Here is an 18,642-nt window from a genome sequence, read left to right as displayed (position 1 = left end):
AAAAATTAAAATGCAGTACACAGTGGTCAAAATGTAAGGCATTTCTATGTTAACTCTCAGAAGAATGAAGATAATAAGATCGTTCTCAAAAAAGTGTGTCAGAACAAAACAAGCTACTTTCTTGGAAGACGTATAATGTTGAGAAACAGACTTCAATTTTTGGTTTTAAAAAACTCATGTCATCTGCATACTGTTCTGCAACCTGGCTGCACACAAGCAGTGGAAAGACTGTGAATACACACTAATTAAAGGAAACAAAAGGAGAATGGTATGTTCCTCCTGTGACCACCATTCCTTTTCCAGTAACTACCTGAGGCTGGCGATTTGCTGCGTCGAGAGAACCCAGGGCTCTTGGATCCAGAATACTTAGCTGAGGAGCGAGAATAAGATGACTTCAAGACACGACATTCTGGAAAGGAAGGAGAGTGCGTTGAGCAGATCTGGTTTTCACAGCAGCACACGTGAGGAAGGAAGAGCACAGGCGGGAGGAGTTGACCGCCTAGAACCACGACCCAATCGGTTTTCTCTGACCGCCCCTAAAGCACACCTGAGGCTACACAACTGTGACCTCACCACACGGCTGCAGATGGATGCAGAAACCCCCGTGTCCTAACTTCATTACACACACATCCTCACTAAACATGCACAACTTTTTAAAGACAGTAGCACTGATAGGCAAAGGCTACACACTTTTGTTATCCTTCCCAAATCTTTATCACATGTGGAAAGGGTACCCAGGGCTCTGATTTATGAACCCTTACTATCTTATTTTCTAGCTTTCCAAATTGTGGAGCCCGAAAACCTAGGGAACTAAACAGTACCTTTGGTCTTCCCATAAATAGCCAAATAGCGTTTAGAGTATCAGAACTAATGACAGTTAAAATGCACAATTCTAATTTGAATAATTAAGAACATGGCTTTTTAAAGTCATCGCAGATTTGGGATGAATTGTGCATTTGACTTTGTCAACTACGGGACCTTGGTGAGGCTCTGAACCTCAGTATTTCCCCTGTGAAAATGGAATAAGAATAAAATCTGCTTCATAGGCTTGTTCTAAGGATTAATTTACATTAAAATACTTCCATTTATGAAGGAAGATTAAATTGTGGGTTGGTTTTAATGTATGCCCCAGGGGCAATATATTAACATGTGAAGTACACTAATCAGGAAAATACACCCCAAGGGGGGACAGTCAGCATTTGAAAGACTCTAATCAAAACCCTACACAGAGGGGTCTGTAGTAACTTACGCTTAATTAGCATTATGGGGGTTACTGAGTATTCCATTGTTGAAAGCAGCAGTGTGTGGGTTAGTTAGAAACATCTTAAAGGCACTGCCACCCTTAAGAGTGGAACAGCTAAACCTGTGAAGCCAATACTTGAACTTCAGAGCTACGGCCCAGGGTCAGGCCGTCAATACTAGGTGAACTGATTTTAATGGCTCTTCAATGCAAGATGCCTCCAGGAACCTAAAAGGTCCGAGAGTCGGGACTTTGTCAAGATTACAAGTTAAATGACTAATTTTTTAAAATGTTGCCTCCTAGTAAGTGTCCTTGTGGCAGAATTAAGTCTGAGAACTGTTTTCATTGTAAGATTTTATGAATAATAATGACATTAACAACAGCCATAGCACATACTTGTAACTACGTACACTTCTGCCTTATGTGTATTAACTTGTTTAATCTTCACAGAATCTTAGAAAAAGGCCACTATTATTACCCCCGGTTTACAGATGGTTAAGGAATTAGCGATTGAGAGGGAAGCAAGCAGTAGCTCTCACCTGTCTCTGAGGAGTCTTTGCGTAGCCAACGACAACAACAACAAAAAAACTGCCAGAGACCCGGCTCGCTTAGGTAAGTTTACAACATACGTGTAAACTGAGTACACAGTAAGTGCTCAATAAATGTTTCATCACTGTCGTGATCCAAATTCACTTTACAATGTAGAACACATCATTGAATTTCATTGTGTCAACTTCCAAAATGACCGAGATTGACATCAAAGAAATACTATGAAATGAAATTACAAAGAAATATGTAAAACACAGGTGATATGTAAATGCATGTTTGAGTCAACCTTAACCATTGCTGAGAATCAGGGATAACATTACAGAGATGGTACAAAAGCCATCACCTGCAATTCTTTAAGGACTTGCCAGTGATATCACCAGTTTAAAGCGAACCAGTCAACAGACTGTAGGACAGTGCAGAACCACTCAAAGAAATTTGGCAGCAGTGAAAAACAAGAAGTCGATCAATGAACCCCAAGCGCAGCATAGATAAATTACTCCAAGGCTACTGACTTGGTGTCACGGGAAAGAATTGCACAGGGAAGTTGGCGACACAGAATGGACCCTCTTGAACTTTTACAAGTCGATGGGGCATGGTATTTACGATATTCAGCAATATGTTTCTCTAATTCTGGACGGTCAGAATCACTACAACTGGAAGGGGTCTACCTTCAGTCTAATTTTGGAAAAACTAACTTTGTTCATTCAGGAAATTGAAGAGTGAGATTGTATTTCTAATAGCCCTCTTCTCTGTGAAATGTTATGTCTGTATGATTTTACCCCATTAAAGGTGAAATTGACTTTACTGGTGAAAATAATCACTATTACTGTAATAGGTTTAAATTCCTTCAAGACAACAGAGTAGAGCAATATTCCTAGAAACAGTAACATTTGAAATTACCAGGGTTATTGCTAAATAGTTGAAAACTCCATATATTGGCACAATGAAGAGAAAAAGATTATTCTACCCACTAATGAAAATTACCTTATTTTTTTCTGCATGTATAAACAATGCATATTATTGCATTTTTAAAGTTGCAAACAAAATAATTAGGTAAAAAGGGACCTGAGATCATCACTATTAACGATTTTGTTCTTACCCTTTCATGTATCTCTTTATGGACATGGAGAATGTACAGCTAACTGTTTCAGGTTCAACACTGCCCATACTATTAGGGGTGGCAGGGCCAGCCTGCATTCTGAAAGAGGGCAGGAAATGCATTTCTGAAGCAAAACAATGCAGTGAAAAGGAGAACAAAATCAATAAAAAGTGAGTACTACTTAACTACTGAATCAGGTTTTTTTTTTTTTTTTTACTTTCATTTTATCCTCTAGTCCCATTAATTCAGAAAGACTACTGTCAATGCCATCTGTCTTCAAAGATGGCGTGAAGACCACTTAATCCGCACCACGTGACTACACCCCGCCTCCACCCCCGGGTTACAGACAGCCTTACCGCTGTGATCCAGGACAAAGTCGTCTTGGGCGTAACGGAATTTTTCAGGTCCACATGCAATAAACACATCATCATCACCAAAAAAGTCTTGCAGACAAGTAACCTTAAAAAAATCACACCCAAGAAATAAATTAGAAACATTAAAAGTGAAATTAAAAGCAATATTAAATACATGTTTAAGCCTTACCTATAATATTGAGCTGGAATGAAAAGTTCAATGTCACATTTAATGTCACATTTCTGAGCATTTTATTCTTCACAAAGCACTTTCACAGAGTGTCCCTGGCCTCAGAACAACAGAATGACGTGCTCAGGGCTGGCTTCGACCTTCCTGGCGTACCCGTGAAGTCAAGGGCACGCACGCGAGGGAAAGCGATGTTTTCCAGGGCTCTGGTTAGTGGGCAGCAAAGGTGAACCGATGGTGTCTCTGCTGTCAGTTTAGTGCCAAACTCTCTGTTCACTGTAGTTTTTCCTATAAAGACCCACCTGCTCACTTAAAGGAAGCATCTGGGGCTTCTCTTTGGCACATCCGATGGCCGGCATCACTGCTTTTGTGCCTTGGGGTCCTTATTAAGTAAAATGAGGGTGACCCAAACACAGCACCGGGATGCCTGGAGAGTAAAGGGTTTTGTAGCCTCTGGTCTTCACCTGCTCCTCTAGTTTCAGGCACCGCTGCCCTCGCAGATGTGAAAATAAGTGAGGGTCGCACTGTTATACTCAGTCTCTCAAAGGCACCAGGGTGACTGCACAGCACCGAGGGGCTTCCTTCATTAACAAGAAGGTGCTCCTTCACTGGGCACCCAGGATGGACCTGCCTGGCCCTCCAGCCCCATCCTGGCCATTTCTTCTGCATAATTCCTCCTCGGCCCCATCAAAACTGCTCTGGGTTCCCTACCTGGACAGTGCTGGTGGGGTTTTTTTTGTTAAACAACTTTATTGATATAATGCATGTACCATACAATACACTCATTTAAAGTTTATAATGTGATGGTTTTGAGTATATTCAGAGTTCTGCAACCATCACAAACTCTGGTGGTCTGTTTGTTCCTTTTTATCCTAAAATTTTAAAGAGATTTAACTTTGAGTTATGGGCCATGTCACTAAATCTGACTCAGAAAAAAATATCGATACCATGAATAATGTCTCAAAGTCATTCTCAGCAAGGGTAAGGAAAAGGGCATCAGTTTAGTAGACCTACTGTTTGCTTCTGATTCCTTCTTCCATGCAAGAAGCTCCTCAGGGGATAATGGATGTTATGTGGCTTATAGAAGAAAGCTACACAAATGAGTGGAAAGTAACAGTTCTGCTAAAGTACAAAATTAAAGCAACCAGCAGGATCTAAATGGGGAAACATCCAACTGAGAAATGTATCTATGCGAGCATATCTAAGCTCTCCAGATGAATGTGGGCCACTAACAACAGTAATTTTTCTGTCCTTCAGTAGACAGATTAATTAGGTCAGGGGGAAGAGGTGGCAGCCATAATTTCAGTGCTCACTGGCAACAGATTGCCACAGTCACTTTTCTTTTCCTTTCCCTGTTTGGTCTCTGTTAAAGGATACAGGAACAGATACAAAGGCTTGAGGTCTAATAAAGCACTATGCACATACTAGGAGCATAATAAACCCTTTCCTTAAAAAGGGGGGGGGGGGCGGGGTAGAGGACACGGAAGGATTGTCTTCCCTGGACACTACATTCTGAGCCAGGGGAGGCCTCCATTTCCTGGCCCACTGGCACTCTTTGGAAATCTTGTATTTCTTTCCCCTTCCAGGGTTATAAAGGAGTTAATGATAAAGCAGGTTGGAGTTCTCCAAGAGCTCTCCTTCCTACACAATTCTGAAGCCAATTTTAGTTTCTAAGAAAAGCTTACATATTTATTTATGTTTTAGGAGACTTCTTTTGGAAAAGTGGAGTGCATTTTCTGAGAGATGGGGGGGAAGAAACACTATTTCAAGTGGGTAAATAGCAATGTCCGTTTGGGATTTATTTCTGTTCAAGTTCAGCTTCAAATGTCTTCAAAGGAATTTCAACAAAATCTCCGCGCCCTCCAAAACCAGGTGTTCCCTCAGAACTCTGTGATTTGTCCAGCGTAGACACCGTCACGGAGGTAACCCTGGTTCTGAGTTCTGACTCTGACCAGACTGAGCTGCACCCACAGGTGTCCTCGGTCTAGCTCATCATGACCACTCTAAGCGGAGTGCGTGGCACCCAGCACACGGGGTTTGCTCACTACATTTTTGTTGAATTAAAAAAATGCTTTGAGACCACTTCCTCTAGGTAGCCCTCTCTAGAGGCTACATCCACACTCTCTCTCTGAATTCCTATGAACCCATTACCATGCAAGGCAGTCCTTGTTCTAGGGTTTATGCTGCTGGTTTTCTATGCCAGGATAATCTACAAACTCCTTGAACAAGCTCGTCAAATCCTATGGCTCCTTTAGAAGTTATTCAGCAAATACTTGATCAAATTCTGGCTCTAGGTACCTTAAAATACTTCCTAAAAACTCATCTTAGATCATGCAAGCCCTTTGGGGAATTAAACTTCTTTCATCCTTATTTCAGGGTGATTTGAGAAAAAACTACTTGTGAAATCTACTACTAGAACATTTCATAGAGAGGATTCAAAGCAAGCGATTTGCTATTCAGTGTTCCATTTGGTGCTATTCAGAGACTCGAGGTTGAATAAATAACACGCTCCTGAGATACTTTCCAACTGTGTTTTGTGGAAAATTTCTAAGACCTGATCAAAATGCAAAAGAAACATCACTGGACCTCAGTGAGAGACTAGTTCAAACTGGCATCAGCTTATCTAAATACAGTCGGGGTCAAATCTTAGCACCCTTGAAATGTCTCTCTCATGGAACAAAGGCCACATTTTGTAGAAAAAAATAATGTGGCGATAGATATCAAGAATGTAAAGCATGCCTTGGAATTTTTTATGGATTTTCTTTAACTGTGTGTGTCTGTGTGGGTGCATGAGAGAGAGAGAAAGAGAGAAAGAGAGAGAGAGAGAGAGAGAGAGAGAGAGAGAGAGAGAGACTGACAGAGAACAAAAGTCCATACACCCTATTGAAATTAAATGCTTTCACTACTCAGTTTTAAAGAGTTGTCTCTACTGAAGTATAGTTAAACAAAAAAAAAAAATCTTTTTCCTATTTTCTAGCTCGCGTCTAAAGAGGATTTGAATGAGCTCAGAAAGGAAGTCCTGTTAATTGGCTTATATTTGAAACTGAAATTATTATATCGGCTTCTGATGGACCCGCATAGATATCCTTATGGTTTCTTCCTAAGAAACGGTCGCACTGTACGTCATAAACTGTCAAAATGGAATTGCTCTTAACTTTGAACCACCCCCCAAAGACTTTTCCACCATATATAATTTATCATGTGAATGGAAATACAGCGTTTTAAGATGTAAAGAAAATCCAAACGACAGTTTTAACGTACAATAAAGGATAGGCCTAACAGCCGCTGAGCCGTTACCTATCTGTTGCTAGCAGGGGACACTCTAAAAAAACAGACTCCCTATAGATACTCAAAAGCTATAAACTCAGCAGACTGACTTCACCTAACTGACATCAGCCCAGACACCCACCACTGCCACCTTCTTTTTTTAACCAGTTCCATCTCTAGAATATAAGATCTGCTTAAACAGGGAAATCACATCTGAAATAAAGAAAAGGATAAGTCATTTGGTTCTTCTAAACTGCTAGAAACAACAACCCAAGAAACAAATTCACAGACCAGTAAGCAGGGACTGAGATCCTCTCCCCCATTTCTGTGCCCTGTCCCCAGAATATAATTAGCATAAATAGCCTGCTTTGTTCCCAGTAAATGCTGGCTGGCCTACAGTAAGGGAAGGATCCCTTTCTGCAGCAAAAAGCAAGCTGCTTAGAATAGCAATGTTTTTCAGCTTCCTGTAAAACCATTCAGCTAGGCACTTGCCAACCATCTGGTTGCCATGGAAACAGAACTGAAGCTAAAAGATGAACAGTACTTACAGTAAAAGGCTTCTTAATTGCATCTACAGACCACTCCCTACATTTAGTTTGCTTTTGTCAAAAAATACTCAATCTAGCCTTCCTGTGCCCACTGTAGACTCCTCACAATGACTGTTCGGTGATCAAGACCGATCAGAATTGTGAGAGCAAAGACCTGGTTTCAGGAAATAACCTCTATCAACAGAATGAAAGATCTTGTTTTCAAGATCTTTCATAGATATTCAGCTACCAAATATGTCCTGGCAGCAGACATAATGATCACTCTCCCTACAAAGGAAGTGATTTCTACACTGACCCTCTGACTGCCCCCACTGAGGGCCCCGGGCTTCATCCCAAAGTTCCAAATCTTCTCTAGGGCTTTCCATCAAGGGAGGGAGGCTGGGGCAAAATTGTAGAATTCAGGGGAAGCACTCAAGAGGAAACCTACTAAGCCAACCACCACGAGAGTTCCTCTAATTCTAAAGAGTCCGGAGCTAACTTTGCAAACGTGAGTCAGTGCTCCCTGGGACAAGGTCATCTTTGAGCAATGAGCAAAGAAAGAAACCCTAAGGGTTAGGAAAGAGGCGACTGACAATCGAAGTAAACGGCAATGATTTTCTAACCCACGATTTTCTTTCTCCAACAGGAAGGGAAACGAAACCAGCACGGAATGCCTATCTGTACATCGTACACGGTGAGTCTCCATCTACACGACTTTCATTAGCCCTCCAAACAACTCTGTGCAGTTGGCCTCATGATTCCCATTTTACACAGAAAGAAACAAAAGCTCGAGGAGGTTAAGGAACGAGCCAGTGAGGGGGAGCTGAGACCTGAACTCCGCCTGTCTGACTTGCACCTCAGTCTCCATACTTGACCACACACTGTCTCCCTAAAGAACAGTGTGATTGACAATCTACAAAAAAACAACGTAAGACACAGCTTATTGAGATAACTCAGAGAAGTTTTTATATTTGTCTAAAACCCAAATAACCAGATCATTTCTCCATATCCTACTTTTATGAAGTAAATGAATGACAAGTATGTAAGCTTATAGCTACATTTCTTTTTTCAAGAATCAACTTCTAAGTAATGTTATAAGGTCAGTACAAGTTCAGACCAATCTCCCATACTTTAGGGAATACTGAGTATGTTCTGAATTGATATCTTCAAACAAATTGGCTAACTCTTCTAAAAACAAAAGCACAAGTTAGAATCCCATGGTTTTAGAACAGGACCCCATTTGCTGTCAAACTAGAAATTTTAAGAGTATAAATATGTATTAATATTATAACTTCAAAATTTTTAACATATAGGCAAAACCTCCAACATTTTCCAGAAATATATTCTCTGCATACACAAACCCATCAGCAGATGAGTGTACACTTTAGGCATCAGTTTAGCATATGGTGCACGCATCCAACTAGCTAAGAGCCTTCCTTGGAATAGAGACTGAGAAGCATCAGTGAAGGTGGCATGAAGAAACCATCAGTGAATTCGACACTTGTTCTGGAAAACACCAACCACTCAGCACTATCAGCACAGACATGTTACTATGACCTAATGTAGTAGTAGGGTCTAAATGAGTAGTAGGGTTTATAGGAAAATCATCCCTGTACTTAAAAAAAATCATGTCCTCTTTTTGTTTCTTTCATTTAAGTTTTTCTCCTCTTCCTTTGCCATCATGCTCTGAACTTTTGCCTCTTCTATCAAAAAGATCACCCCAATACCCTTTAAGCAGCCCCTCTGCCCACTTCTAGTTTTCTGTCCCTAACATTTGGTGGGCTGAAGGAGAGAGATTTCTAGCCTAGAAAATTAAGGGTAACACCAGAGTAAACTGCATGAGGGATGGAGACTTTGGAAGGAAAGGAAATACACTTTAGTGACAAATATCACCAATGGCAGTTCCCTCTGTGAGCATCTCCTACTTTTAAGTCAAGTAGGCCGGATTTGAGTCCAAAAATAAATGGGGGGTAGTCCTGTGCTGCAGAAAACATGATTTTGATTTCTCTAGCTGCATCTATTTTCACATGGCAGGAAATCAAAATTTTCATTTTCAAACCAATATAAATCCTACACGCAAAGCAATCAGAGAAATTCTTCCTGGGGCAGTGTTCTTTGCTGATAAAGGTCTCACCTCTACAGTCAAAGAAATCCTCTGAGTAAGCTGCATGTGGGTGGCTGGCCAGGAAGGGAAAGCATGTCATCCATTCGAAGTATTCACGTCAACTTTTTAAAAATGAAATTGAGATTGGCTGAGGCCAAGACCAGTTAGATTTTTCTGTTGAAAAGGCACCTGTTCCTGAAACAGCCAAAACTTGCTGCCCTAACCTATGCATAACTGATTTACAAGTTGTTAGAGTAAGTACTTAGTGTAGAAGAATTCAGAGCAAGACGGCTCACCACTCTAAAAAATGCAAATACCCATAGAAGGGCCATGTCTGTGGACTGTGTACTCCACTTACATTCGTGTGGAACTTTAGAATGGAGGTATAAAACTCTTTCTTTGGTAGCCTTTTAAGGTAATTTGTATTCTGAAGTAATTTAGGACCAAACAGCACAGCAAATAATGTTCAGTCCCCAGAATTAACTAATATTATTTTGTCATGTTTGCCTCAGATCCCTTTAATATATGGAAACAAAACATTATAAATTAATTTGCTCCCATTCTCCCTCCCACCTGCCTGCCTGCCTGCCTGCCTGCCTGCTCCACCAACCCAGGAAAACACTATCAAGTGTCTTCTTGGGTCCTTGCAAGCCATGTCTTTAGACCTTCGTTACTGATGAATATACCCACAGAAAACATCCGCAGGAATACCCACAGGAATACTGTTTAGTATGTTGTGAAAATTTTACGTAAGTTCTACTACACTAACTATATGATCCTCGGATTTACTTTTTTCACTCAGTATTGATTTTGAAACCTTACCAGGTCTTAGTTTTTCTTCCTAACCTCCCACCCGCTTTTTTAGTTCATGGATCCATTCCTAAAGTTTTTGTTTTTCAAAGATTATCATTTCACCATGTAACATGATTACTTTGATAAGTTGCAAAGATAAATTCTACATACCCTCAATACTTCCAAATTCTTTCAGATAAATGTGACTTCCTCAGGATGTGCATTTTAGTTTCTACAGTATAACCAGTATAGTGACTAAGTTCCCAGACGGGAGAAAAATGCGTGAGGCAATTCATTCTTTGCTCACAGACTTCACTTCCAGTTAGGAGACAGGAGTGTGTGGCAAACGCTTGACATTTAGGTCTGGAGATCTAGGCATCACTGTTATTCCCAAGAACTGGGTTTCTTGACCTAAAAAAAAAAGTGTAAACTCTGGGAGAAGTTTTAAATTACTAAAACAAAATTATTCATGATAGAGCTATGTGTAAGCTTTCAGGAAAAATGCCTGCAAGGTGACTAATCTAATTCACTAATTCACAGAAATAGTCCCTTTCTACAGACAAGGCAAAGGCAGATAAAACAAAACCGTATCCCAGATTTATTCTATACTATAACACAAGACAGGTTTTAAAGGCGCAGGAAGCTTCTGTTTCACAGGGAATGCATAAAAGCAATCCCTCCCTGAAGAATTCCACAAGCTGGGAAATACTGATGAACTGTATGCATGCAGAATTTCTTATCTTTTTTTTGCATCCAGAGACATGATATTCTTTCAAAGAAACATCTATTTTTTTTTTCTTTTTGCAAATCTCCAGGGGTGTCAATTAGACTGGGACTGGGACCAGTGAGTAAGGGAAGTTGTCTGTAAGCATTTATCATCAAGTTGTATGTCTTGCTCGGGGAGCCAGCTGTCTTAAATAACCATCCCCTCCCTGGGGCCACAAGTCTGGGCAAGAATGCTACTCATGTCAGAAACTCATGTCATGAGATTAGATTTGAATGGAAAAGCACAGGGAACATGGTCTCTCTTCCCCAGCTGGGATTGATTATTCCCTTCCCAACAAGGAGGCTGTTATTTAGCCTGAAAAGAGGAGCCTCTTTCCTCCTTGGCTATTTGCCAAGCCGTCGTGGCACCTGAATGACCTAGAAAATACCCAGCCTTGCCATGGCTTCAAGGACTCTGAGGCCCCCCCCCCCCCCCGGGAAGAGGTTTTGGTACATTATTTCTCCATCAGCATGAACACAAGCCACCCTTGGACTCCTGTAGGGTGGCAAGGTACCTTGGGAACCTAGACAGGTGGATACGGCCAGATGGAATATCAGGATGGGGGCTGAGATAGGCCAGCGTGAGCTTGTAGCAGCCAAGGAGGATGGGGAAACCGTTCAGCACCTGGAGACTGTGCCTCTCTCTCTTCTGTGCTCAGCATCATGCTGGAGTGTGGACACTCAGGAAATATTTATTGAATGAATGAGTGGATGAGTAGTAGCACACAGGCAGAGGCCTCCAGGTTCAGCTGCTCACAGCGTTAGACTCATAGCGGGGTGCGGGAGGTGCTTCTACTACCAGCAGATGCACGGAGATGCATGGCTATAGAGAGCCAGAGGGCTTAGACAGAAAACAGATGTAAGGAGGAGAGGAAGGCACGACTGTGTTTGAAACACTAGCAGGATCCCCAATGTAAGCAAATGTTACTACCACAAGAAACTCCACCTACCTATCTTCTACCACCATGGCCAGTTTGTCTCTAGCAAGCTAAACAATGTGGAAGGAATGCTCCCAGTGTACGGGAAGGACACAGATAAACAGGACCCCACGTGCACCTCAGCATCAGGAGCACCATGGACAGGAAGGGGATGCAGGGGAACAGGGAAGGGGCTAAGGAGGAAAGGGCTTCTCTGATCCTGAGAGGCAGGACCGTGTCCTCCTTACTAAAACGTGAAGAAATGCCAAAACGGGTTACAGCAGTTGTGACATATTCTGCATGTGCTGCAGCGAAGTATGTAACTACACCTAACTCGCAATGACATGAATTCATTCGGTGACTTTTAAAGGCCAGCTCTGAAACCTTCAAACGCAAGACTTGGGCCAAAAGGCCCACGAAGTCCACACCACTGGCTGGTGACCAGCCCTGGCAGGGGACCAAGGACGAGCTTCAGTCTGGTGGAGGACAGCTCTGCCTTTCGGCCCCATTTCTCGCGTGTGCTGCCTCAGTCTGGCTGCCTTGAGCCCCAACCCCCCACCGCAGGAACCCCTGTCTTGCTCCCCTCCAGCTACAGAAGGACTAGCTCACAGACCAATGAGTTCCACCTGTCACATCCCATTTCAGGAGGACAGTCGCTGCTTGTGTTCAGTGAGTGGCGGTCTCTTCAGGTCTCTTCCCTGACAGTATTAGGAATGTCAACTCAGGTAACTCTCTTTGGCTGAAACCCTCCTGGGCTACGTAATCTCACCCACACAGCAACCTGATGAACAAAGTTTGTAATGTATTTCTCAAGTGCCATTTTCACTTAATAAAAAAGCATTATTTCATGGTTTATTCAGAAACGTGGTATTCTGAGTATGCTCCTATTTTAAAAATTCAGGTCCTCCTTCTAAAATGAAGCATTGCCGTAAGACAAATAAGAACCAAAGGGGGAGGAGAGATGAGTAAAAAAGGTGCCAGTTATGAAACTGGCCACAGGATGTAAAGTACAGCATAGGGCACACAGTCAGAATATCACAATAACTGTGTGTGGTGCCAGACGGGCACCAGACCTACCGGGATCCCTTCATAAGGTGTATAACTAACCATCTAATGACTATGCTGTCCACCTGAAACTAATGTAATATTGTATGTCAACTGTAGTTTTTACATAAATGTTTAGAAGTGGCCCACAGTTGCGTGTATTTCCAAAGGCAGTCCCAGCTTCTGAGAAACACAGCTGGTCTGGGTGTGGCCGGCGGGCACAGGCTGAAAGAAGTGGACAGGACCATGTTATAAAATGAGAGGCACTATCTATTCTTCACTGGTTAAGGAGACCCCCTTGGGAATATTAACGCCAATGAGCAACTGCTTTGGGAAGAGGTCGACGGGGGAAGAGACCCCAACCCTCACAGGCCAGGACAAACAGGAGGTTGGTGGCTTCTCAGAGGGGGAAGTGCTGTGCGCAAGGAAAGGGCTGGTAGGAAGGCCATCCTGAAACCAGCTGTGTGGGCGGACACACGCATCCGTGCCTCTGAGGGGTGTCCCTGGCATCCGCTTGGTGAGGGAGGCACTTTTATCTGGGTGGCAGTGACCGCAGGTCCCAGGGCTCATTTCCTGGGCATTGCTGGAGCACAGTGTCTGAGGACTCACTGCTTTCGGGTCATGCTTTGTTACACCCGCCCCTCTTTTGCCTTCAGTACAGTGGGATTAATAATGCTGGAAGATTCATAACCCTGTCCACTTCAGCAGAGTTCAGCAATCCGTCCCCCTTAAATCATCCACATCGTGCTGGGATAAATAATTTGAATACACTCTCATCACTGCCCTGAGTTGTATGGGTAACACCCCCGTCCTTTCCTTTTGTTTGAATTGGCGTGGCTCCTTTTCCTCTCCCGACCTCATCCAGGGCGGCGCTCCCATTGACATTCACGCCATTTCCCTCAATGCCAGGGTCTGATTGCCGCTGTCAGTTTCCCAGGTCAAGGTTTCTCATACCGCCGGACAGGACAATGCAAGTCTCGCACTGCTACAGAAATGGGTCAAGCTCAATTTTTCTCTTTCAGCTCTGCTGCCAAAAGTGTAGGCTTTTCCTTCAAGGGGGAAAAAACAACCCACATCCTTCCGGGCAGGGTCAGCACTTAAAAAGAGGTGAAGAGGGCACACGTCTCTCCCTCATGGGGTGGGGGTGGGGGCTGCTGGGGCTTCCTTACACGATGCTCAGGAAGACCCTTTTTGCTTTTTGTGTTATCATGCTCCCCAGACATTGAGATACCACACTAGACCACAACAAAAGAGGAACTGAAGACAGGGCATCATACACCAGAAAGATTCTTAATGTCCCAAAGATTCTTAATGTCCCAAAGCCCAAGGTCATCTTGTGTTGCTTGGATTTTCCATCCTGCACTACCTGGAGGTTGGACAGGAGAGTGGAAGCCACCAGGTCTGTTTCACCCCAGTGGCTTGGATTCACCTGCTGACTCACCTTTCCCTCCCCCTCACTCCCACACATGCTTATACTCTTCACTCCTGGCAAAAGCTGTGGAAATACCTCATAACAAAGAAGGAAGAGAAGAAGAACAGGACATTCTTAAATCCTCAAAGAGTCAATATAATTCAGAACTATCACTGAATTACTGAGTGTAACTAGAAGGGACCTAGCATTATGTGATGTTGAACTCCACACTCATCCCATTTTACAGATGTGGAAACAGAGGCTTAGAGGAGATAAGTGAATTCTCTAAGGCACAGATGCAGTGGCAGGGTTAGGAAGGAGCAGGTCCCCTAACTCCTAGGGGTACCTTCTACTTAGCTCCTGTAATAGAAAAAGGAGAGAGACATAAAGAGATTGAAAAAATCAGACACTCTGAATCCAGCCAAGTTTTCTTGTACTGCCAGACAAAGACGAGAAAACGTAAAGCATCTTTAAAAAAAAAAAAAAAAAAGAGCACTCGCTAAAGTGAGGAGAGCTGGATTCTGATGCCTGAAGTGTGTTTGGTAAACTCAAGAAAGTTATTGACCATTCTGGTCTCCGTTCTGTCACTTAAAACTAGGGGTTTGGGGTGTAGGATCTGTAGATTCCTTCCGGTCACACATGTGTATGTTTGCACGCACATGTTTGCTGAGATCAGCTTTGTGGTCCTGGCAGCACATTAGACATAAAGGGGTTTAAAAAAAAAATAACCATGAAGAAGAGAAAGTCCTTTTATCAAAGAACATTTGCATTTCTTTTCTATTATCTGCTAAGTCAAGCCAGACCTTCAATACGGAACAACAAACAGCTCAGACAAATACTGTCACTGAACACTAACCATGCACACAGCACTAAGCTTGGTGATGGAGAAGTGACAACTAAATGGCAGCCTCTGTAAGCAAGAGATGAGATACATGCACATGGGGAGAGAAATCATTTAACAACATTACTGAGCCATATTCAGGATGTGTTGGAAGATGAGCTCATTTGCCAATTAATCTTCAGCTCAGCCTGTCCAAGGGTGGCCTGGAGGGCTCTGAGAAAGCTTCCTTAGGGGAGGAAGCGGAATGGGTAGGACCAGACTAGCCAAAGTGAGAAGTTCAATTCTAACTGTAAAAGAACTAGGGGCAAGAATGGGGCAGGACAATGGAGACTGTGGTAATACTATTTGACACTATTTCCAAGCAGAGAATTTATGCTATAGCCAATGTTTGATTTTCTAGAACATTCCATGATCATTTTTATTTCTGTACCTTGTTCTTGCTTTACCCCCCACTGTACCCCCTCCATCCCCAAGTCCAATTCTCAAACTTTTCTGCCCTCTCAAATTGTGTCTACTTATAGTCTTCAGAAGATTCAATCCAGTGAGTCTCGCTATCCTTGGTAACACTGACTTTCTACATCAAACATACTGAATTTTAGTTAGATTAAAATTAATTTTGACCAATTTTCTAATGATTTCTATTTTATATGGTATAAGTGCCTTAAGAGGGGTTCAGACAATACAGACTTTTGAGTCACAGACCTAGAAGTTACCACTGGTAAGGAAATAGTGATGCTACTTATAGGAGCCCAAATAAGTCAGAAATATATGCTAAGAACATTGTGAACCTGACCACTATAGGTAGGAGGGTGTAGTTACTAAAATGGAGAAGGTGTTTCGGGTATTGATGCTTCAGTCTGTGCAGTAATCGCACTCATACAAGAAAGCTCTCTTTAGATGTCACCATTATCATAAGTACTCGATAGGACATGGATTAACTCTAAATGTGCATAGCATGTCAAGATTTTACTGAGCAAGTTTTCAGAAAGGAAGTGTCAGAGACCAAGGATCGGTCTTGGTTCTGCTTCTAATGACTGCAAAAATGTGAGCAGGTAACTTAACCTCTTAATATTTCAGTTCCCATTTCCTTCCAGGGGAAATAAGGATATCAGAGCAAGCCATCTGTAAAGAACCTTCACACTGCAGCATGCTATTTTTCATTCCCCAAGATCAGAGGGAACACTGTCATCTTCCATAACCCATGCAACGCCTTCCGTCTACATGTTTTCTACCCTTTTCCCTTTCACATTGTTTCTAGTCCAACTTTGAAAAATTCTAGTTTCTTGTAGACTGGACTGAAGTCAACTTTTCTTGCCATTGTAGTAATCAGGATTTCCTCCCTTCCTCACTCCAAACATAAGCAGGATATTTCTTTTCTTTAATTTCCTTTTCTTTGAACAGGGTGGTCAGATAAAAACACAGGACACCCAGTTAAATCTGAATTTTGGATAAGAGACGAATTATTTTTTAGTGTAAGTATGTCCTATATCATTTTCCCCCTAAACCTGACAATTCTACCTGCATTGGTCAATGGATATCATTTTTCAGTTCAGTCCTGCGCAGAGATTTTTCTAAATTAATTTTCATGTTGGAAATATCTTAGTAATGTTCCACTTAATGTCCGGCGAGAGGTTTTCCAGAGTTATCAGTCTTAGGTGTGACTGATCATTCCCCTCCATCTATAACAGCCAGGGCAAGGGCCTGGGTAGGGCACACAGTAGCCAGAAGTCTTTGCCTTGAATCTAAAGCTAAAAACAAAGATAAGAGAAAACTGACCAGCACGAACAGTGACTTCGAGAGGTGGCCCCTCCTGCTTCCTCCGTGTAGACCATGCTCTTACTGAGCCCCAGGAAGCTCATGGTAGCTATTAAATATTACATTCTCCAGATCAAACCAGATCGTCTATCTTTGACCTTCAAAAGCAACATCACCTTGGAAAAACTGAGATAGCTCAGCTTGGTAATCAGTTCAATAGTCAGAATACGCTACAATCTGGAGTTGATCAGCGAGAAATGTGGATTAGCCATTTCTAGAGCACTGACTGATTACATGACGAACACATGCTATGCTAAATGTCATTGCCAACTCGATACAAAGTTATTAACCTATGAATATTAATGGAAGGCTATGACAGTCTTAGGGTTGCAATAGCCGCCACACATACCAAACTATTGATCTTGGTTCCTGTCCTTGTTGACTAATAACCTAATGGTAGCACTACACAGAAATATAGCCCCCTCTCCCTTTTGGGGGAGGTGACCAGAAACCAAAAGATAAAATGCCTTTCTAGCTTTTCCACTCAAATGTTAGATTTGTCTCAAATTAACTTCCATTACTTCTTAACTAAGATTTGTTGCGTCATTTGGCTGACATATAACTAGCAGATGGGTTCAAGGTTAGAAGACAGATACAAACTATTTTCTTTTTCAATTTTATAGGAAACCTTCCATGAATATTAAATACATGAAAAGAGTATCTTTCACAGTGACCTGTGTAGCCACAGAGCATCTGCCCTTCATAAACTAAGGCTGTAACTCTTGCAAAGGCCAAAAGAGCTCCCTGTCTGCAGGCTTCTGAGATGCTTATTCCTCTCTCCTCCAGTCAAAATAGATAATTTTTGGCATTTTTTTTCCTGGAAACGAGAAATGCACATTCTAAATTGTCTTAACTAACTGGTAGTCCTCTGATGAGTGCAATTTATCTCCTGAATATGAAAAAGAATTCCCTCAACCCCACCCCAGTAATGTGCCTCCCAAGAGAATAATGCACCCAGATAGGCTCACTGAGCTACTCTTTAATCAGGGCTATTGTGCACCATCCTAGTCATTATTGGGCACTGTCCCGCCCACCATTTATCCCCCTGACAAGGAAGAACTCTGAAAAGGAGGCCAGGCTCCGTGCCATCCAGGAGGATCAGAAAAAAGTCAGAAAAGCTGCTTTTTCTGGGTTGTCTCCTCATCAGAAAAGGAGCAGCAATCAGCCCAGGGAGAGCTCACCTCTTCACGATAGTATACAGACTGTGTGAGCAGAGAGGACTTGTGATCACGGCCTGGGGCCTCGCTCTAATTGCAAACTCAGATAAAAAAGGCATTGGTATATGCATCTGAGGCCATCATTTGTCACACACAAAAAACAGGAAAATGTTTCCTCCCCATACAAGTCAGAACTTGCTGCCTTCAGAGATGAAACACCAGGGAAGATACACTCTTCATTTCACAAGCCACCAAGAAGGCTAGCAACAAGTAGAACAACGGTGAGATTTTAAAGCAAATACGATGTTGGTATGAGCATTTAACCACTGCAAGGGTTAGAATCCAGACTAGACATTGGGTGAGCCAATTAAAACGAATGCAGATAACACTGTAAATGTACCCAAAGGGTTCAGGGTGGCCCTCTCTTGGTTCTCAACAGGGGACTCACAAATATAACATCCTAAGGTTCAAGGTTCCCATTTATATTTTTACAGGTCAGTTCATGTCCTCTCTCCTCCCAACAACAGTCACTAATTCATCCAGAGAATGTCTGCCATGTGTTCAAGCTAATAGA

General features: G+C 42.4%; 1 protein-coding gene across 6 annotated transcripts in view; it reads right to left on the bottom strand.

Moving 5' to 3' along the window:
- Window positions 1-18,642, bottom strand: part of DCLK2 (doublecortin like kinase 2) — a 124,699-nt gene that overhangs the window by 49,918 nt on the left and 56,139 nt on the right. For all 6 annotated transcript variants that reach the window (XR_006656681.3, XR_006656682.3, XM_024568949.4 and 3 more), the window contains exons 3-4: window positions 3,245-3,347; window positions 311-409 (exon numbers count right to left, since the gene is read on the bottom strand). Coding sequence is in view for 4 of the 6 variants with exons in the window: in XM_024568949.4 (XP_024424717.1) it covers window positions 311-409; window positions 3,245-3,347 (202 nt within the window). In the remaining 2 variants the exon portion in view is untranslated. The remainder of the gene's footprint in view (window positions 1-310; window positions 410-3,244; window positions 3,348-18,642) is intronic.

Source organism: Desmodus rotundus, chromosome 9 (assembly GCF_022682495.2).
Source record: "Desmodus rotundus isolate HL8 chromosome 9, HLdesRot8A.1, whole genome shotgun sequence".
In the NCBI taxonomy this organism is placed as follows: domain Eukaryota; kingdom Metazoa; phylum Chordata; class Mammalia; order Chiroptera; family Phyllostomidae; genus Desmodus; species Desmodus rotundus.
Note: the sequence above shows the minus strand (reverse complement) of the source record. Positions and strands in the feature narration are given on the sequence as shown.